The sequence below is a fragment of the Leptonychotes weddellii genome, chromosome 7, assembly GCF_054177405.1.
Source record: "Leptonychotes weddellii isolate Sample4059 chromosome 7, ASM5417740v2, whole genome shotgun sequence".
NCBI lineage: Eukaryota > Metazoa > Chordata > Mammalia > Carnivora > Phocidae > Leptonychotes > Leptonychotes weddellii.
The window spans coordinates 116,984,545-117,001,966 of NC_138375.1; the positions used below are offsets into that span (position 1 = coordinate 116,984,545).

A 17,422-nucleotide genomic window follows, 5' to 3' on the forward strand; every position below is an offset into this window, starting at 1 on the left:
CCCCCCCCCCCGCACACACACACGTCACCAGGAGGAGTGCCTGACACAGGAGCTGGGGACAGACAGAATCCCTTCGGGAGCTTGGTCCTGTGGGTGGACCCCAGGTCTCTCGTCTTCTTCAAGGTCTTCTCCACTGGTCTGTCCACTCCACTGATACCCGGACCCTCGGCCCGCGTGGCCCCCCCTCCCCCTGTAACCCGGGGGTGGTGATGATGGGGAGGGGCAGCAGGAGCCCGTGCGCCCAGCAGGACCCCTGAAGAGATGGGCAGGAGCGGAGGCCGGGGGAGTCCGCACGCGGGCAGGGGCGCTCCCCACCGCACCGGCGCCAGGATCGGGTGGCGGGCCCTTCAGCAGCAGCCGGGGGGCTGAGAAGGAGGGAGGGCCGAGTCCCGCAGGTGGAGCGGGCTGAGGGGAGGCGGGCGCGGTGTACGTGCGGCGAGCAGCCGGCCGCATGAAGGGCGCGGACAGCGGCTCCCGCCCGGCCCCCAACCCGCTCCCGGCGCCCGGCTCCCGGCCCCAGCGCGCACTGCAGCCCGGACCTTCCCTGGGGTCGCTAGTGGGGACGGCCCCCGGCCGAGGCGGTCAGGGCGCGGAGCCAGGGCGGTGGGGGGGCGGCCGACGGGGGGCCGGCCGGCGGGGGGCGGGAGGTGGGGACGTGGCAACAGCTCAAGTGGGCGGGGCCCGGCCGTGGTGGGAGGCGGAGCCGCCCGGGGAGGAGGCGCCGAGCGGGCCGGGCGCCGCCGCGGGAGGTTGTGGAAACGCCGGGAGAGGCGCGTGTCCAGGTGAGCGCCCCGCCCGCGGCCGCCGGGGCTGGGCTAGTGCGCGGGCCGGGGGGCGGCGGGCCGTGCGTGCTGCCGGCGCGGGGCCGAGAGTTGGGGGCCGGAGGGTCGCTCAGTCCGGCCCGCAGCCCCGAGCCCTCCGCCCTGTTTCTCCTCCCGTCTGGGTTCCTGTCTCGCCGCCTGCGTGCCCTTCCCGAGCCCAGGGTGGGGAGGTCAGCGGCGCCCTTCCTGCCGGTCCCTAGGCGTCCGCGCCGGGCGGGGCGGGGAACTTGGTCGTCCAGCCTCGTCAGGCTCCCCGGGAACGGGAACGGGCGGCCCGGCCCGGCCCCGAGGGCTGCCAGAGGTTGGAGGCGGGGCCGTCAGCTGGGCCCCGGGAGGCCGCTTAATGTTAGCGAGGTCCGCCTTCCTCCCTCCAAAAGGCTGGGAGTCTCTGGCCTCGGCCCGGCGGGGTCCAGCTTGGTGCTCCTGAAACGGGCTCTTGGTTGAGAAAGCCCCCCACCCCCCGTCCCAGACATCTCTTTCCAACGTGCTTGTTTTTCCTCAGCAGCTGCGCAGACCTGTGGTAACTAGTTAACTAATTCAACAAACGGACCCTTCTGTGTGTCAGAAACTGCAAGGAGTTGCTAGCCCAGTGAGGCAGACGGATTGAACACTGGGAAAGTCCAGGTCCAGAACAGTGTGGTGAGTGCTGTGCTGGGAGGGAGTACCAGGCTGTGGCTCCTTGGTAGAGGACAGGTGCTTCAGGCCAGAGGGCTTCCTGGAGGAGGTGATCTATGAACTGGAACTGGTCAGAGGGAAGGTTGAATAAAGGGGAACAGCGCGTGTGAGTGGGAGCAGACGTGGGCACTCCAGTAGAGGCAAGGTGAGGAGGAAGGGACATTTAAGGGGATGGCTGCCCATGGACCCTATCCACAAGAGTTTCAAGTGAGAGGGCAGTGCCTGGTACTGTGTCCTGCTCAACATGAGCAGGTATCAGGGCACTTCCTACTTCAGGACACTTGGGCCCCTGGCCTTGTATTCTAATGTGACATCTTTAGGATGGTGTAGAACATTCGTGTGCCTCCCAAGACTGAGGCTGGTGTCTTCTGCTGTACAGGGACACCTAAGGCTTGTGCTTCTTAATGTGAATTGTCTGAGACCTGAGAGCCTCAGCCCCCTTGCAGGAGCTCCTGGTTCTGAGAGCAAGGGTTGGGGCACATCATTTTGTAACTGAGGACATTCTTGCATGTCCCAGATTTTGCCAAGATCCGCTGTCCACCTAAAAATTTGTAGAATGTTTTTGCAAGCTGCTACTGCAGCTTCTCACCCTGTATCACATCTGGAACAACAGGTTCCGTGATTTAGTTCTCTGTTAAATGAACCGAGATCTCCTTTGGCCTGTGCTTAAACTGCCCCTGAAGTGTCTAGGGTGCAGTCTCTCACTGTGGTTCCGGGACTCAGAGCCCAGCTTCTTCTGTTGACTTCAACACGCTCGCAGGAGTGTGCTTTGAATCCTTTTCTTCTAGGGCTTTCTTATTCTCCGATGGCCAAGTATGTCCACTGTGCGGCCCAGCCAAGGAGGCCACGTAGCAAGGATGGAGTGAGTTGGCTGGGGGCCTCATCCCAGAGATGCTGTCATGTTGGGCCACCCTCGTTCTCTGAGAGCTCAGCAGGCAGACATGATGACAACTAGGCATTGCCTGTGACTTGTGATAGGCCCTTTTACCCAGTAGGAGGCTCTGAAATGGGGTTCCTGGGAGAGTGCTTACTTAGCCACTGCTTTAGCCTGTACACAGCTGATCTCTGTTCATTCCTTGTGCCTGGCTTCTGCTTGGAGTGTGCCTTGGGGTGGAATTAGGAGGGAGAGGAGGAGGGGAAGCTGGTGGTGATGACACTGTCCTTGCTCGTGGGTAGCTCATAATCTCCCCGAGATTGCTGCTTCAGGCTGGCAGCTGGCCATGTGGCAGAGGAGGAGCTCAGAGTGTGAATACTCATCAGAAGGAGAGACTGGGTGCAGCCCTGAGGAATGACTAGGGTGAGGGAGTCTGGGGTGTACTCATTTCCTGACAGAGCCTCGCTTTTTACTCTGCCCTCCCTCGTCCATGGGAGGTTCTGAGGCTGGATGCAAGACCTTGGCCAATTTGTGGCCACGCTGGCCGATAGTGTACATTGGGCTGGTGGGTGTGTCCTGGCTCTTGGGATCTGTCAAGAGTTTAATTTTATGCAGATGGTCATTGGCAAGAAATGCTCTGATGCAGGCACGTGCAAGCCTAGACAGAATGCTAGAGCAAGAGTTAAACTGAGATTGCCTGAATCTAACAGTTTGGACTTTTGAAGTGCCCCAGAGTGGGACATCAGCCTGTCTTAGAGTGAGAGGGCCAGTGCTCCTGTGGTGTCTGGGGTTTTTGGTGGCGGTGTGGACTGAAGGATATAGTTTTTATTCTCAGAAGGGGGAATGAAAAGTCTAGACTAGACTTCTTGGAGCCCTAGAAGAGAGTTTTTGTTCAAGTGGTGTCGTTGCCTGGCAGAGGATTAAGTATTTGGGGAGTGAGTTCTCCAGCTCAGATTGGATCTGTCTGAGCCTGTTCACAGACCAGTACGTGCTCTAGACCTTTCAGGAAGTGCTTGCTAGAGTAGAGCCTGCTCCGTACCTGGCACTCCCAAGGACCAGGGTGTGGCCGAGATCCTGAGGCCTGGTACTTGTAGGAACTCAGAACCAGTAGATCAGAGGTGTAGGACTACAAGAGATCCTAGAGTATTAGTCCGGTCCCCTGCCTTTTGCTGGAGAGCTTTCTTCCCTTGATGAGCTGTAGAGCCACTATTTGACCTATTCCAGGGTTATTCCCTGATGGTCAGTGTGCCGCATTATGTCTGACTCTGCTCTCTCCTAAAGTAATGTTTCATTTCTTTTGACCCTCGTGGGAATTGGAGACTGCCCAGTATCTGCCTCGTTTTCATCTTCACTGTCCCCTAGACTGGACTCTTCTTCTTTGCCAGGGATCAGCCAGGCAGCTGGCCGCTTAAGGTCTGCTGATGTTATTCCAGTACCCTGGGTGCTGATGTCTGGTATAAGCTGTGCTTGATGGTAGGCTGCCCACGGATAATTGCCATCTCATTCAGTCCTCGAAACAACCCTGTGAGATGTAGGTCCTCATGTTGTCACCATGATATAGATGGGAAAAAGGCTCAGAGAGATCTGGAACTTGTGTAAAGTCACAAAGCCAAGAAGTGATGGTGGAGCTGAGATTGAAGTTGGGGTTGTCTGACCCCTGACTAGACAGTACTGCCTTGCCCTGAGCGGGGCTGGGTGATCATTGCTGGGTGCTGTGATGTCTGAGGCAGGAGTGACTGCTCACCTGAACTTGAGGCCCCATGTTGCTGTCCACTTTTGGTGGGATCCCGCCCTGCATGTCATACACCTGATTTGTGAACCATGATAAAGACCTTGACCTGGGCAGGCCTGCTCTACTAGGTCAACTGGGCTCCTCCTTGTGGGAGACCCTTGTGCTGTAAGACAGTGGATGTCACTGAGTGGGACAGAATGGTTGCAGTATCTAATGGAAAGTGTGTTTTGGGTTTGAGTCTCAGCTCTGCCACTCATTTGTGGTAGCATGTCAGGTGTGCAGGAAACTCTCGCTCAGACTCACTTATCTAGCTTCTGTATGTGAAGCAGGGATGATTATCTTGTTTACAAGGTTTTGGTGAGGATTAGATGGTAGAAATGAAAGATTTTTGGAAATACAAGTAGTGGTTAGCTTAGTTCCCAAAAAAGCAGAGCCTGAGGCGGTGCTTCCTGCTTTATTGGAAGGTGCAGGGCAGCAAGGGTAAGGGAAGAGAAACCCGAGGGAGAGAAGGAGGGAAGGCACAAGGTGGTGCTTTAGTCGGCTGGACAGTAGCTGCCATGCAGGATACGTCTGGGTGAGCTCTACAGAAACTCCATGCCACAGAACAGTTTGTCAGCAGAGGCCTGGTGGGGGAGTTTATCTGCCCACCTCCTCCTGTCTTCTGTCTTCATTGGTCAGAGTTGCCTCATGGGAGTTAGCTCCCTCTTGCTCCTTGGTTGCACTACCAGAGTCCTCCAGCAGCCACTGGGGAGGCCAGTGTGGCACTTCTGTGGAGTTTGGAAGTAGCGGGAGGAGCCAGAGATATGGGGCCTGCACACACCCCCCCACTGACTCTGAGGCCCAGCAAGAGACCCAGGGCCCAGCGGACTGGTGAGGCCAAGAGCCTGTGAACTGGGACATCGGAGGCATCCTATATATTGCTTTGTGGATTTTGTCCTCACGTGTAGTCCCTTCTTATGAGTTAGTCTCACTCAGATTGCCAAGCCTCTGCCAAGACCCTGACTGAAAGTCCAATTTGGACTTTGCATGTTGATCTTTATAGCCTTCTCTGCTCCTCCACTGCCTAGCTACGGAAACAGGAGACGCTGTGGTTTTGATGGTACCTAAGTGGGAGGTACAAATCAACATGTTCGTATACCTGATAGAGAAGCGTAAGGATGGATACGGGTGAACATCGAGGTTTCAGTGAAGAAAGTCCTCCTTGAAGAATATTTTTCCATGTGATGTAGCATCTGAAGCTGGGAAACCTAGAGTCATGAGATAGGGCTGGAGAGGACCGTAGGACCATGTCATGCAGAGTCAAAAAGGCCCTTGGGGCTAAGAAGTTTGGACTTGATTCCGAGGGCAGTGGGGAGAGAGACCAAATGAGGAGCTGCGGTAAGCCATGCTGGCTGCCTTGTAGGGCAGAGGTAGGGGGGAACACCAGATGAGAGGAGAGACCAGGACAGGCAGGGGCCAGGATGGCTGTGGGAGGGAATTGGGGGTGCCTCAGACCAGGGTGATGACTGAGGCCTGATGTCAGGTAAGGAGAGTAGGGTGCCTTCCATCCTCCCCGGGGGTCAGCTTCTGGGCCTGAATGGACTTCCACGTGCCTAAGTTCCGAGGCCTCCTGAGCCTCTCCACAACTCACAAGTCCTTGTGGCTTTGGTGGTCCAGAGTTGGCCACACCACCGGGAGGCAGGGCCACTGGGGGGCGCCCTTTTCGGACAGGTTTTTGCTCCTTCACAGAAGGCAGGCAGCTTCTTGATTAGTGCCAGGCAAGACCTGCTTGTACTCAGCAAACCCATGTTCTGTCTCTAGGCTGTTAAATACATTGTTAAAATTCAAGCTGTTGCATTTGGGTTGCAGCTGGGAGCTTGGCAGAGGTTCACGCTTGATGAGGTAAGGGGAGAAGCTAAGGACGCTGCTGGTTTGCAGCTGGAAACCTCTTTTCATGGCCATTTGGCCAGATTGTAAATGTCCTTTCCAAAGAGCAGGCTTGTGGGGCCTCTGATTATATGTCTTGGAATTTGCTTGTGCTTAGAAACAGTGCTGGTCACCTGGTGAGTGAATCATTGTCACTGGGGTGTTGGTGGGCTTTGGATAACTTCCCTGTGGGGGTTCAGACTTGGGACTTAATATGCATACAGTGTCCCTTCTTAACAATCCATTATGTGGAAAAATTGTAAAATTTTTTGTTGTTGTTTCTAACTTGAACAAGTCTGTGGTGAAGCATTATTTGTTGGATGCCTGATATGGGGCAGACGTTCTAAGCTTGGGATGCAGTGCAGATAAAACTCTATGTTGGTTTTCTCCTCAGGCTTGGTGCCACTTTGTGTTTTGTTTTTCATAAAAGGAGGTTTGACATTGCCCATTTCCAGGTCTGTTCAGCATGGATTTCTGAGGGTTCCTAGAAGGGCTTTTGGCAGCACTGGACACTCGGTGGAGGTGGGGGGGAGGGGCACCAGGCATGCACACACATTCCCACCTGCTCTGTCCTAAGCAAACTCTGGGTATGGGTATGAGATTGGACTGGGGGCAAGGCAAGTAGGGGCTTCCCAACACTGTGGGACAGTCCCTCTTGGATCCTGCCTCTTCCCAACCTGACCCTGATTAGATAACTTTTTATACAAAGCCTTTAGCGTTCAGGGTCAGGATCCGGAGAAATGTTGGGACTCTAGGGCATCTCTGCCTGAGGTGGCAGTCTAGGGGCTCCTTGGGGGTACCTAGCTCTCTGGCCAGTGGAGTTATCCCCCCCTCCCCCCATCAGAGCAGGACTTCGCAGGCTCTTGGCAAGCCATTTCCCAGAACCCCATCTGTGATTCTTTGGGGCTCTGCCTCCGGGCTGGTATTCGTGGATGGGCTTAGTCTAAGCCGGATAGTACATTCCAGAGAGATAACAGCTAGTATTCATGTAATGAAGGGACCTGGCTGCTTTTTCCTGAGTGCTGTAAGGCATGAACCCTGGACAGTATCACCGGGAGGATTTGAGAGGAACAGAGAGGTGTCTCCCTCCGTTGAACTTGTTACCCCGTCTCTGAAGAGGTATGCCGCCGCAGCCAGTGACAGCAGGGGAGAGGCGCTGGGTTCCCCTCCTTCCAGCCGTGTCCGGTCTGGTCTCTTGCCTGGGCCCTGCTCTCCCACCATCCCAGCCTGATAGGCAGTTGGCTGGTCCCTCACTGTCCAGATATGACCTCTTGGCCCTGGATTTTACTGTTCCTTCTTTTCACGTATAGAAGGTGCTTTCCTGAGTTAGTTAAGCCTCTTGAGGTGTAAGGAACAGACACTACTCCCTGTAAAGGGGCTTATGTAAGCAAGACGAGGGGTCTTCAGGAATCCTGGGCTGGAGATGCAGAGGATGTGAGACCTGGGAGCAGACCTGCGGCTGGGACAGGGAGGACCTGCGCTCCACCTCGGGGCCGATGGCCTGCTCACCTTCTCCCAGTGACTTGCTTTCCTCTGCTGCCCTAACTCCATAGTCCATCCCTTAGCCTGATACTCCGTGCCCTGCAGCAGGTTCTGGCCCAAAAGCTCTTATTCTGTGCATCTCGGCCCCCAACACCTAGGGCACTGATGGGCATGCTGATGGCTCAGCAGATATCTAGCAGGGACATGAACAGAAGCAGCCATTCATTTATTCTCTCCTCCTGATAGAGGAACCCGTTTGGGGGTGGACCTTGTGGTTCAGCTTCTCTGAGCCTAACCTGGAGCCACGGTGGGTTGGAATTTCTTGTAAGGCAAGGAATGGTAGGCATGACTGTGTGTCTGATCAACCAGAGCAGGCAAAATACTGATGAACTGGCGTTAGCTCAGACGTGGAATTCTGTCAGGTAAGGCTTACATCTTGGGGAGAAGCCTTTGTATTTTCTTCATCGTCCTTGTTTTCTCTTAGTATATGTCTGGTGGGGTTTGGCTGACGTTGAGCAGGAAGAGAAGGGACTGGTAGAGCTGGGGCTCCAGCGTGCCCTGGGCTGCTGGCTGAGCTGGGAGACCATGTCCAAAGTTCCCGTTATGTACTTAGGGCTGCTGCCAGTGGGGCTTGCCCCAGCTTGTGCCTCCTGCTTTCACAGCCGAGCCTGGCTGTTTCTAGGCTGACGAGAAGCCAGAGGCTGGTCTTGCATCCATGTCAGCAGTCCAGCCCATCCCAGGGTTTTGGCCTTGCATGGCTGATTGATTTTTATATCCCAAGTGCCTAACTCGGTGAATAGCCTATGTGGATCTTCAGCAAATATTTGTGAGTGGTGACTTGCTAGTGAGGACAGTGTCTGGTGAGGTGGCAGGCAGGAAGAGCAATGTCTGCCCAGAGTGCCTGCTCCCCACACTGCCTTTGCTGTGGCCAGCTGCAGTTTTACTCCCCTCGTGGCCAGCCATCTGCTGTACACCTCATTTTGGGGGGTGGGGTCCCTGCAGCATGTTGTGTCAAGTTCTCTGTCTGTCATTATTTCTCCTGTACTTTCAGTCTTCTCGTAGGCAGGAGCTACATGTTACCTGTGGGTCCCCAGCACCTGGTACCGTCCTGACACATGTATTGGAAAGAAAGAAATAAGACAAGCAATCTGTGAAATGAGAAGGAGTGGGCCAGAATCTTGGACTGACTATTAGAAGCAGAGGGGACTGTCTCCCACACCATTCAGCCTTTCCATGTTGCCGGTGGTTATCGGGAATCTGGAGGGCAGGGGCTCTCCCAAGGGCACATGGCCTCCCGGAGCAGGGGCCAGAATTGAGCACACATCACTGGTTGCACACCCTGGCCTCTTTCCACTGCTGGTGCAGAATATCCTTAGTTTCTGTGTCCTAGGTCAGGATTTTGGCATGTTTGGTGTATCTATGTGCACATGTGTATATATCTCTTCACCTAAGTTGCTTTTTTCACCTGTTGATCCAGTGGCTGTCACTGAATGCCTTGCAGACACTGCTCTCTGTGACCATGAAACGCTGGCTGTCCACATTGCTAGTGGCCTGGTTTGGTGTCCTGGGCTGTGTGCAGGCTGAAGTCTTCACTTCTATTGGTATGTTGTGCCAACAGGACTGTCTTCTCCCTGAGAGATCCTTGGCTCAAGTGCCGGGGAATGTCACCACCCGAAGCCTGTTCTCACTCAAGGTGGGATGGCTCACCCACTGGTTTTGACCAGTTCTGGGGAAAGGGGGGCTTGTGGAGCTGCCGTTCCCCCTTCTGAGGCCCTGATGACCTGACTGTCCTTTGCTGGGAGCCAGCTGTCTCAACTGGATCTCCTCCCTGAGAAGCGCAGGCTGCTCCTGGGCTCCCTGGCCTTTCTGACCATCTTGTCCAGGGCCAGAGAGTGGTTCTGAGCAAAGAAGCCCTTAGGATGTCCAGGCCCAGGTGCCATGACCCATCCGGGTGCCAGTAGGAGAATGAGATTTGGGGCTTCTTCCTTAAGGCACTCCCAGTGCGCTCATCTCCCCCTCCCCTTGGAGTCTCCACCCCTGTCTTACGAAGCTGGGGGCCAGGACCATGTGAGTACCTAGGTCCCCTTTAACTCCCAAGTCCCCATGATCCCAAGAGAGTTGACATGCCAGTGATCCAGAGGACTTGCCTCTGCGCTGGTGTTCTGTGCCTCAAGGAAGGGGGATGGATGTCCCTCATCCATTTCTTTCTGGCCCTTTTCTCTTTCCCTGCAGGGCACATGACCGACTTAATTTATGCGGAGAAGGACCTGGTGCAATCTCTGAAGGAGTATATCCTTGTGGAGGAAGCCAAGCTCTCCAAGATTAAGAGGTATCTGATGTCCTAAGGCCCCACCCCCCAGAACCCATCCAGGGTGCCCATAAGAGGAAGCCCTTGAGAGAGCAGCGAGGGGCTGGCCTGGAGGTTACTTCATGCCAGTCCTCCAGAGTGGCTCAGTGCATGGGCTAAGGACTTCCTGCTTTTCCCTATTTAAGAGCGTTTTTGCATACATTAGAGTTCCTACCTCTTTTCTAGATTAAGGGACTGCAAGTGTCAGTGGGCAGTTGCTCTATTCATTCATACTGCCTCTTGATAGAAAAGGGAATTTCACCAGGGAAATTACCATAGGTCAAGACCTGTGTGAGTGGGTGTGTTACGTCTTCCTTTTCCTCTGTTTCCACAGCTGGGCCAACAAAATGGAAGCCTTGACCAGCAAGTCAGCTGCTGACCCCGAAGGTTACCTGGCTCACCCCGTGAACGCTTATAAACTGGTGAAGCGGCTGAACACAGACTGGCCTGCGCTGGAGGACCTTGTCCTGCAGGACTCAGCTGCAGGTGAGGAATGGTGAGCAGGTGCTTGGGGAGCTGGTGTGTCCGTGTGCTTGTGTCTGGGGAGTGTGCGTCTGAGCCTGTCACAGGTCTGCAGGTGTTGGAGGGCATGTACAGTGTGTGGATATGCACCCTGCCGGGCCTGTAGCCGTCTCCCTTCTCTGTGGGCACCTAGCAGTTGGCTGTCCTTGTTTTTAATATGTAAGAATAATCAGTTCTTGCCTTGTCCTAGTGTTTTCATTTCCTCTTTTTTAAATCATGCTTTACTAATGTGTTTTTGTAGAAAAGTTAGAAAACAAAATGATGTAAGAAAATTAGAATTCTTAACCCGGTTGTCTAGTGATAAGCACTATTCAAATTCCAGTCTTCCTACGCTTGCATTTACATTACAAGAAGAAATGGACCCATTCATATAGTCCAGGGAATGCAAACTCACTTGCTTTGCGGGACCAAATGAATTAACAAAAGTGAGTCAAGTGGGCTGGGTGATGGGGCCAGCGTAAGCTGGGGATTATGGGCCTCATCTAAATCCATTCCCATTCATACCTTTTAAAAATAAAACATATCTGTAGGCAGATTTGTGCCATAAGCATACAGTGATTTCCTGAATTTTCCAGCTTCTTTAAATGTCCATTAAATGTTATACAAAATGATTTTAATGGCTACACAGTAATAAATCAAACCTATGTAGTATAAAACTGGTCAAATTAGTGGACGAGGGATTGTTTCCACATTATCAGCAATCGTGCATATACATCTTTGTGCCTACCTTTGATTATTTTTTTTTAATTCATTTTTAAATTTATTTTATTTTTTTTTTTAAAGATTTTATTTATTTCAGAGAGAGAGAGTATGTGAGCCAGCACAAGAGGGCGGGGAGGGGGGAGAGGGAGAGGGGCGCCTGGGTGGCTCAGTTGTTAAGTGTCTGCCTTTGGCTCGGGTCATGATCCCGGGGTCCTGGGATCGAGCCCCGCATTGGGCTCCCTGCTCCACGGGAAGCCTGCTTCTCCCTCTCCCACTCCCCCTGCTTGTGTTCCTGCTCTCGCGATCTTTCTCTCTGTCAAAAAATAAATAAAATCTTAAAAAAAAAAAGGAAGAGGGAGAAGCAGGCTCTCTGCTGAGCAGGGAGCCCAACACAGGGGCTCGATCCCAGGACTCTGGGATCATGACCTGAGCTGAAGGCGTCTGCAGACGCTTAACCGACTGAGCCACCCAGGCACCCTCTCTGATTATTTTCTTAGTTTAAATTCTTAGAAGTGGTATTTGCAGGTCAGAGTATGAACTTTTTTAAAGCTTTAACCGTGCTTGGTGTCTTTTACTGTGGTGGTATTTTTTATGCTCGAACATTTTCCTCTCAGCAGGAGGTGGTGGGGCAGGCATGGAGGTGGGCCCTCCTGACTCCAGCCAGCCCTGGGCTCAGCCTCCTGGACCTGCTGCCTTTTCTCCCCGAGTCGGGAGTGCTGATTAACTTCAGACTGGTTGTCTCTGGTTGAGGCAGTTCAGCCCATGTGGCCAGACTGGGCTGGGCTTGGCTGGGGGCAGGGTGGCCTCTGGGGAGGGATTGGTGAGTTCAGCCCCGCTGGAGCTGTGCCCAGTGAGCTCACCGCCTCCAGAAGTCATGGCTGCCTTTCCCAGCCCTCTGTCTTCCAGCCTGGGGCTGTAGCTCAGAACGGGCTGTTCCGCCGCAGGCATTGCACGGCGGCGGGGAGAATAAGCCTGCTGGGATGACCTTCCGCTCCCTCATCTTGCTCTCCATACCCCGCCCCCACCGTCAACATCTGGTTCTTGTAGGAAACCTTGTAATTACCAGAAGGCAGACAGGACAGGCTCAGAGAGCAATAGGTTGTTTTCACCTCTGACTTGAGAGTTCTTGCCTCTGAAATGAGGGGGACATGCTGACGGTGTGGCTTTTTCTGGGGGCATGTTTTCTTCTTCCTGAATTCCAGACTCTTAGAATCCCTGACTGGGCAGCCATGAGGAAGGCAGGATTACAGCTTCTTGATCCCTGGGTCCCTAGGCATGGTTAGAAGTGGGTGTTTGAGCCTGGGGTCCTGAGAGTAGGTGGCCGTGGGTACTGCAGCCCTGAGGAAGAGACCAGGGAAGAAAGGGCCCTGCGGTTCCCCTCCCAATTCTTAGCTCACAGGCAGCATTGAAACTCCTGAATCAGCTTGGGAGGGCCTGGCCTCCACCTGGAGTCCTGAGATATAAGAGGTGCATATCTTGCTTAAGAGTTAGGGCTTGGAGTCCCCGAATAGCCTCCTTGGGCATGTCTGAGGTCAGGGGCTGTCCTAGTTTCCAGGCTGTGGTCTTGAGCGCTACATTCAGGAAGCTCATGCCTTTCAGCTCATGGCAGGTCTGAGTTGTGGGGGTCCCCTAGAGCGCAAGGCCAAGAGCCAGTTTGGTCTCTCAGGGTCCTGTGCTGGGCTTGGGCAGTCCCACTTCAATGCTTGTTCTGGCCAGATGGTCCCCCAGTCCCTAATCTGGGGGGTGGAGACAGCACCAAATCCCTCCCAAGACTGTCATCATCACCTTTCTGGATGATAAGGGCCAGTGGTCAGTAATGAGTGGCCAGGTAAGGTTCCCTGAGTTGACTACCTCTGTCCCTTGGGCTCCTTGACCTGGAATGTGGGCTGGCGGTCTGTTTATCTGCAGCCCCCCAACAGTAGTGATCCTGGATCAAGGTTTTCCATGTGATTCATTTTCCATTAAGTGATCAACAGGTCCTTCTTGAGTCTTCTCCTGTGTCCTTTTCAATTACTGTTTCTGTCCTCTGTCCCTTCTGTCTCCACCAGGGCTCACTGAGTGCTTTGGAGCCAAGACTCTCAGACTCCCACATGTTAACCAGTTTGTGGGGCGATCTTTGTTCAATCCCAAATGAGCCGTACAGGCAGTCCGTTCAGTGAGGAGGAAGTAAAGAGGACTTCATGGACTGAAGCCATCAGGGAGGACTTCCTGGAGGAAGGGGAAACTGCCTTTGAAGGAAGGGGCAGGGAGTTTGCACTAGCCAGAAACCCTCCACTGGGTACCTTTCTGGTCCCGGGGGGAATTGTACCCTTGGATCAAGGGTAACCTCTTGTTCTCACTCTCATTTGGAAGGTTTTATTGCCAACCTGTCTGTGCAGCGGCAGTTCTTCCCCACTGACGAGGACGAAATGGGAGCCGCCAAGGCCCTGATGAGACTTCAGGACACATACAAGCTGGACCCAGACACGATTTCTAAAGGACAACTTCCAGGTACCTTGCCACTCCAGGCTTTGCCCATCCAGTGGATGTGCGTCTACTAGGGCGTCTGGACAGGGTTGGAGCGACCACCGTCTTGTGGTCTTTACCCTCAGGCACACCATCACTGCTGGTGGTGATGCTCTCTTGGGTTTCCGGTTGGTGCCAGTCCCCCTCATTCACATGACAGCCACCTCCTCTCAGCCCCGCCCCTTCCCTCCCACACCCTCTCCTCTCTCTTCTCCTCTCCCCTCTCAGAGAAAGCCAAGGCTGCTGCTCAGGACCCCTTGGCCTCTGCCTCCAGAGCACCGCTCAGATCTGCTTCCAGACCTGCTTCTGTCCCCACACCCTCTGATTTCTTTTCGATGAAGGCTGATCTCTGGACTCCCTGCCCTGTGTCCTCAGTTACAGTCTCTGCCCTGTTCGTTCTTGGCCCACCGCACTTGGCTCTTCCCCCTGATCTCACACACACCATGGGTTCTTACTCATCTTACAAACCCCTCCGTCAGGACCCAAAGCCCTTTGAGTCTCTGCTGTTGATGGATCTCTTGGTTAGCCTAACCTGGCTAGGCTGCTGGACAGTCAGCCGCATGCTCTGCACTTCTTTGCTTCCCAGGTCCTCCTGAACATGCAGAGTCTGGCCTCTTTGCCCACCATCCACTGCTCCTGTCCCTGCCAGGTCACCAGTGGCCACTCAGCTGCTAAAGCCAGCGGTGGGGTTTCAGGCATAATGTCCTTAAATTTTTCAGCAGTATCTGGCACATTGAGTGTCCCAGTCTTCCTGATACTCTCCCTCCTTTGAATTCTGGGGCACTGATCTCTATTGCTTCTTTTTCTGGCTTTTCCGCTCTCATTTTTTTTTTTTTAAACAGGCCCCTTTCTTCTGATTGCCTCAGTATGCTAAGAAGAAGATATATTGGGTCTGGGGGACTGTTAGAGGCCAATAAACCCAGGGGTTCAGTTAGACCCCATTAGACTTTGGATGCCACTCGCCCATGGGGCCCCGAAAGAGGCACAAACCCAGGGAATCACAGTGTGTAGGAGAAAGAGGCAATCTGTTGTCGGCCAGGAAAGGCCTAGAATCGGGCACTGAGGAGTCTGGTGAGCCACTGGGAAGGAGTGTAGACTTCTTAATTCCTGCCTCAGTCAGGTCTTGGATCAAGCCAGGCCAGAGCCAGTGAGAGAAGGCCCCTCAGGGCACCTGCAAGATGTGTTCACGCTGTAGCTGTGACAATGGTTGTTAGGAGGAGGGAGCCACACCCAAGCATTGACGTTGTACATTCAGTTAACAGATCCTTGCATGTCCTGGAGGAGCAGGGAGGGTGGAAGGGAGTTATTCCCCAGGATTCCCTTACTTAGAGTTTTCCCTAAGCACCTTCTCCAGGTGAGCCCAGCCATTCCCATAGCATGTACATGGATGATATCCACATCTGTGTTTCCTATCAAGGCTTACCGCCAAGCCTCCAACCAGTGAAGGCAAATGCCTTTGGGGCATCTCTACTTGGGTGTTCTGTGGACTCCTCAAAAGTCACATGTTCCAAACTGAAATCCTCATTGCCTTTTGAAATGTTTACCCTCCTCCCTCGCTCCTTGCCTGAGCAAACAGCACCTCCGTCCACTGGTAGCCCACGTCAGAATCCTAAGGCCCGTGGATCCTACCTGTCTTATGTCTTCTTCTTTACTTGGAGTCCCTGACTCCAGACTCATGGTCACTCACTTCTCAACTGGATTATTGAAATAACGTTTTGACTTGTCGTGTATCTCCAGCTCACTCCTTAAAATCATTCTCCGTGTGGTCTTAAGCACATCTCCTATTTACATCAGTTCCTGATCACAAAGCTTAACTTTTAACTGCTAAACCCAAGTTCCTCCTGTGTGTGGTCTTTGAGGTCTTGCATGGTGCCCTCTCCCGGGCCCCCTTGCCTATACTAAGTTAAGTTTGTACTAAGCTACCCCTCACCTAGCTTCCTTATCCATCCCACACCCTCTGCAGGAATAGCTTTACCCACATCAGCTGAGTCTCATGTCTGTCGATTGCTTTTCAGCACTCAGTGCTGGCACTCTCCAGAGAGTGCTTTCCAAGGGGGTAGACTTTTGATGGGCTTCTGGGGAGGATGTTGAATATGTGGGAGCTGTTCTTGACCTCGGCCTCTGTGAGACATTTGGCATCCTGGGGATCATAGAAGACATCTTTACATGTCATCTCGTTGAATTCTTGCCAGGAGTTCTCTAAAATTGATGGTATTAACTCTAGACCTAAGGGGACTGCGACTCAGAGAGGCTCAGTAAATTATCCATGGGTACAAACAGCTGGTGGGTGCCATAGCGAGGCCCACACAGACCCAGCTTTGTCCAGCTAGCTCAGCTGCGGTGTTACGGTGCCTCTGTCATTGTGAGTTCCTGAGAACTGCATAGCTAAAGGAGATCTGTGGAGGCCCAAGGGATCAAGGAACCCCTTGATCCCTAGCCCGTCTACTAACTCCATCTTGTGTTTACTCTCCTCGCCTTCCTACCCCATGTTGCCCTATTGCTGCAGTATCACAGTGAGCAGACCCCAGTCTCTGAAGTACCCGACCCATTGCAGTAGGGGTTTCATTGTGGACAGAGCCCCACCTTGGACATCAGGCAGAAAGAAGCTCCTCTAAGGCAGCTCTTCCATGTCACCCATGCCTAGGTGTCTGTTAATGGGGTTAACAGAGATTCCCCTGCTTTCCAGGGAGGGTCACAGCCCTTCTTTCCTCTGCATGGGGCCTGATTTTTCATTGTTCCCTGAAGAGTACACTCATGGCCCCTCCCACCTCACCCCTATCCTAAATCCTACATTTTCCCAGAGGTAGCATACTACATCTCATCCTTCTTGACTTGAGACTATCTTCAGGTCACTTTCCCATGCCAGGCCCATGGCAAATAACCTGTGCTCATAGGACCTGCAGAGTTGATGCTCACCGAGGTCCCCGCCACCTAACGATCAAAGCTGGCACTGCAGTCTTGGCTCTGACCTCCCTTGGCGTCTGTTCGTGCTACCTCTCAGGTCCTGCTCAGCGTTCCTCTTTGTCCTTTCTCTGGAGGGTTCTGGCCTTAGCCATGTTCTCTCCTCTCTCTTCATACTCTTGCTGGAAGTAGTTATCCTCATCCGTGGCTTTAGCTGCCACCTAAGTTCCATTTTTAATATTTTTATATATTTTTTATTCAACTAATTTTTCTACCTTCCAGACTCCTAGGGCCAGCTGCCCAGCAGACATCTCCTCTGTGGCTCATAGGACCTTCATACTCTCCTGAATACTATTGCTTCTTGGGCTTCTTCACAACAGAGGCCCCTTCCCACATGGGAGAAGGGGAGTCTGTGGCCAGGAGATTGGCTGTGAGCCCCAGTCTGAGGCAGGCCCAACCTGGTTGTGCTCACTTGGAAGTGCATGGCCTGAAGCCCCAGTGGGACTCTGCTGGGATGATGCCCCCCTTCCACTGGCTCAGGCTTCCTCACTGTGGGAATCTCTCTCCATAGCCCAGAGGCTCTTTAGAGCCTGACTGTATGCCCTTCCTGCTGCAGGAACCAAGTACCAGGCCATGCTGAGTGTGGATGACTGTTTTGGGATGGGCCGCTCTGCCTACAACGAAGGTGACTATTACCACACAGTCCTGTGGATGGAGCAGGTGCTGAAGCAGCTCGATGCTGGGGAGGAGGCCACCATAGCCAAGGCTGAGGTGCTGGACTACCTGAGCTACGCTGTCTTCCAGCTGGGTGACCTGCACCGTGCCCTGGAGCTCACCCGCCGCCTGCTTTCTCTTGGTAAGGAGGTTCTAGGGGAAGGTCAGAGCTGATGGGGGGCCGGCACGAGAGCTAGTCACTCCACCGGCCACTACCTGGCCGATCTCCTGGGACTGAGCCA

At 53.7% G+C, this 17,422-nt stretch overlaps 1 protein-coding gene across 15 annotated transcripts in view; it reads left to right on the plus strand.

Annotated features, from left to right (window-relative positions):
- The first annotated feature begins 63 nt into the window (after positions 1 to 63).
- P4HA2 (prolyl 4-hydroxylase subunit alpha 2) overlaps positions 64 to 17,422 on the plus strand; it is a 34,625-nt gene continuing 17,266 nt past the window's right edge. For 5 of the 15 annotated variants that reach the window (XM_081827095.1, XM_081827087.1, XM_081827097.1 and 2 more), the window contains exons 1-7: positions 633 to 782; positions 1,327 to 1,460; positions 8,967 to 9,090; positions 9,722 to 9,818; positions 10,171 to 10,322; positions 13,413 to 13,550; positions 17,083 to 17,322. In XM_081827095.1, the coding sequence (XP_081683221.1) occupies positions 9,009 to 9,090; positions 9,722 to 9,818; positions 10,171 to 10,322; positions 13,413 to 13,550; positions 17,083 to 17,322 (709 nt within the window). In that variant the 5' untranslated portion in view covers positions 633 to 782; positions 1,327 to 1,460; positions 8,967 to 9,008. Of the gene's footprint in view, positions 137 to 632; positions 783 to 966; positions 992 to 1,323; positions 1,461 to 8,966; positions 9,091 to 9,721; positions 9,819 to 10,170; positions 10,323 to 13,412; positions 13,551 to 17,082; positions 17,323 to 17,422 lie in introns of those variants that run through there. The other 10 variants (XM_081827090.1, XM_081827092.1, XM_081827089.1 and 7 more) reach the window with 10 other exon arrangements.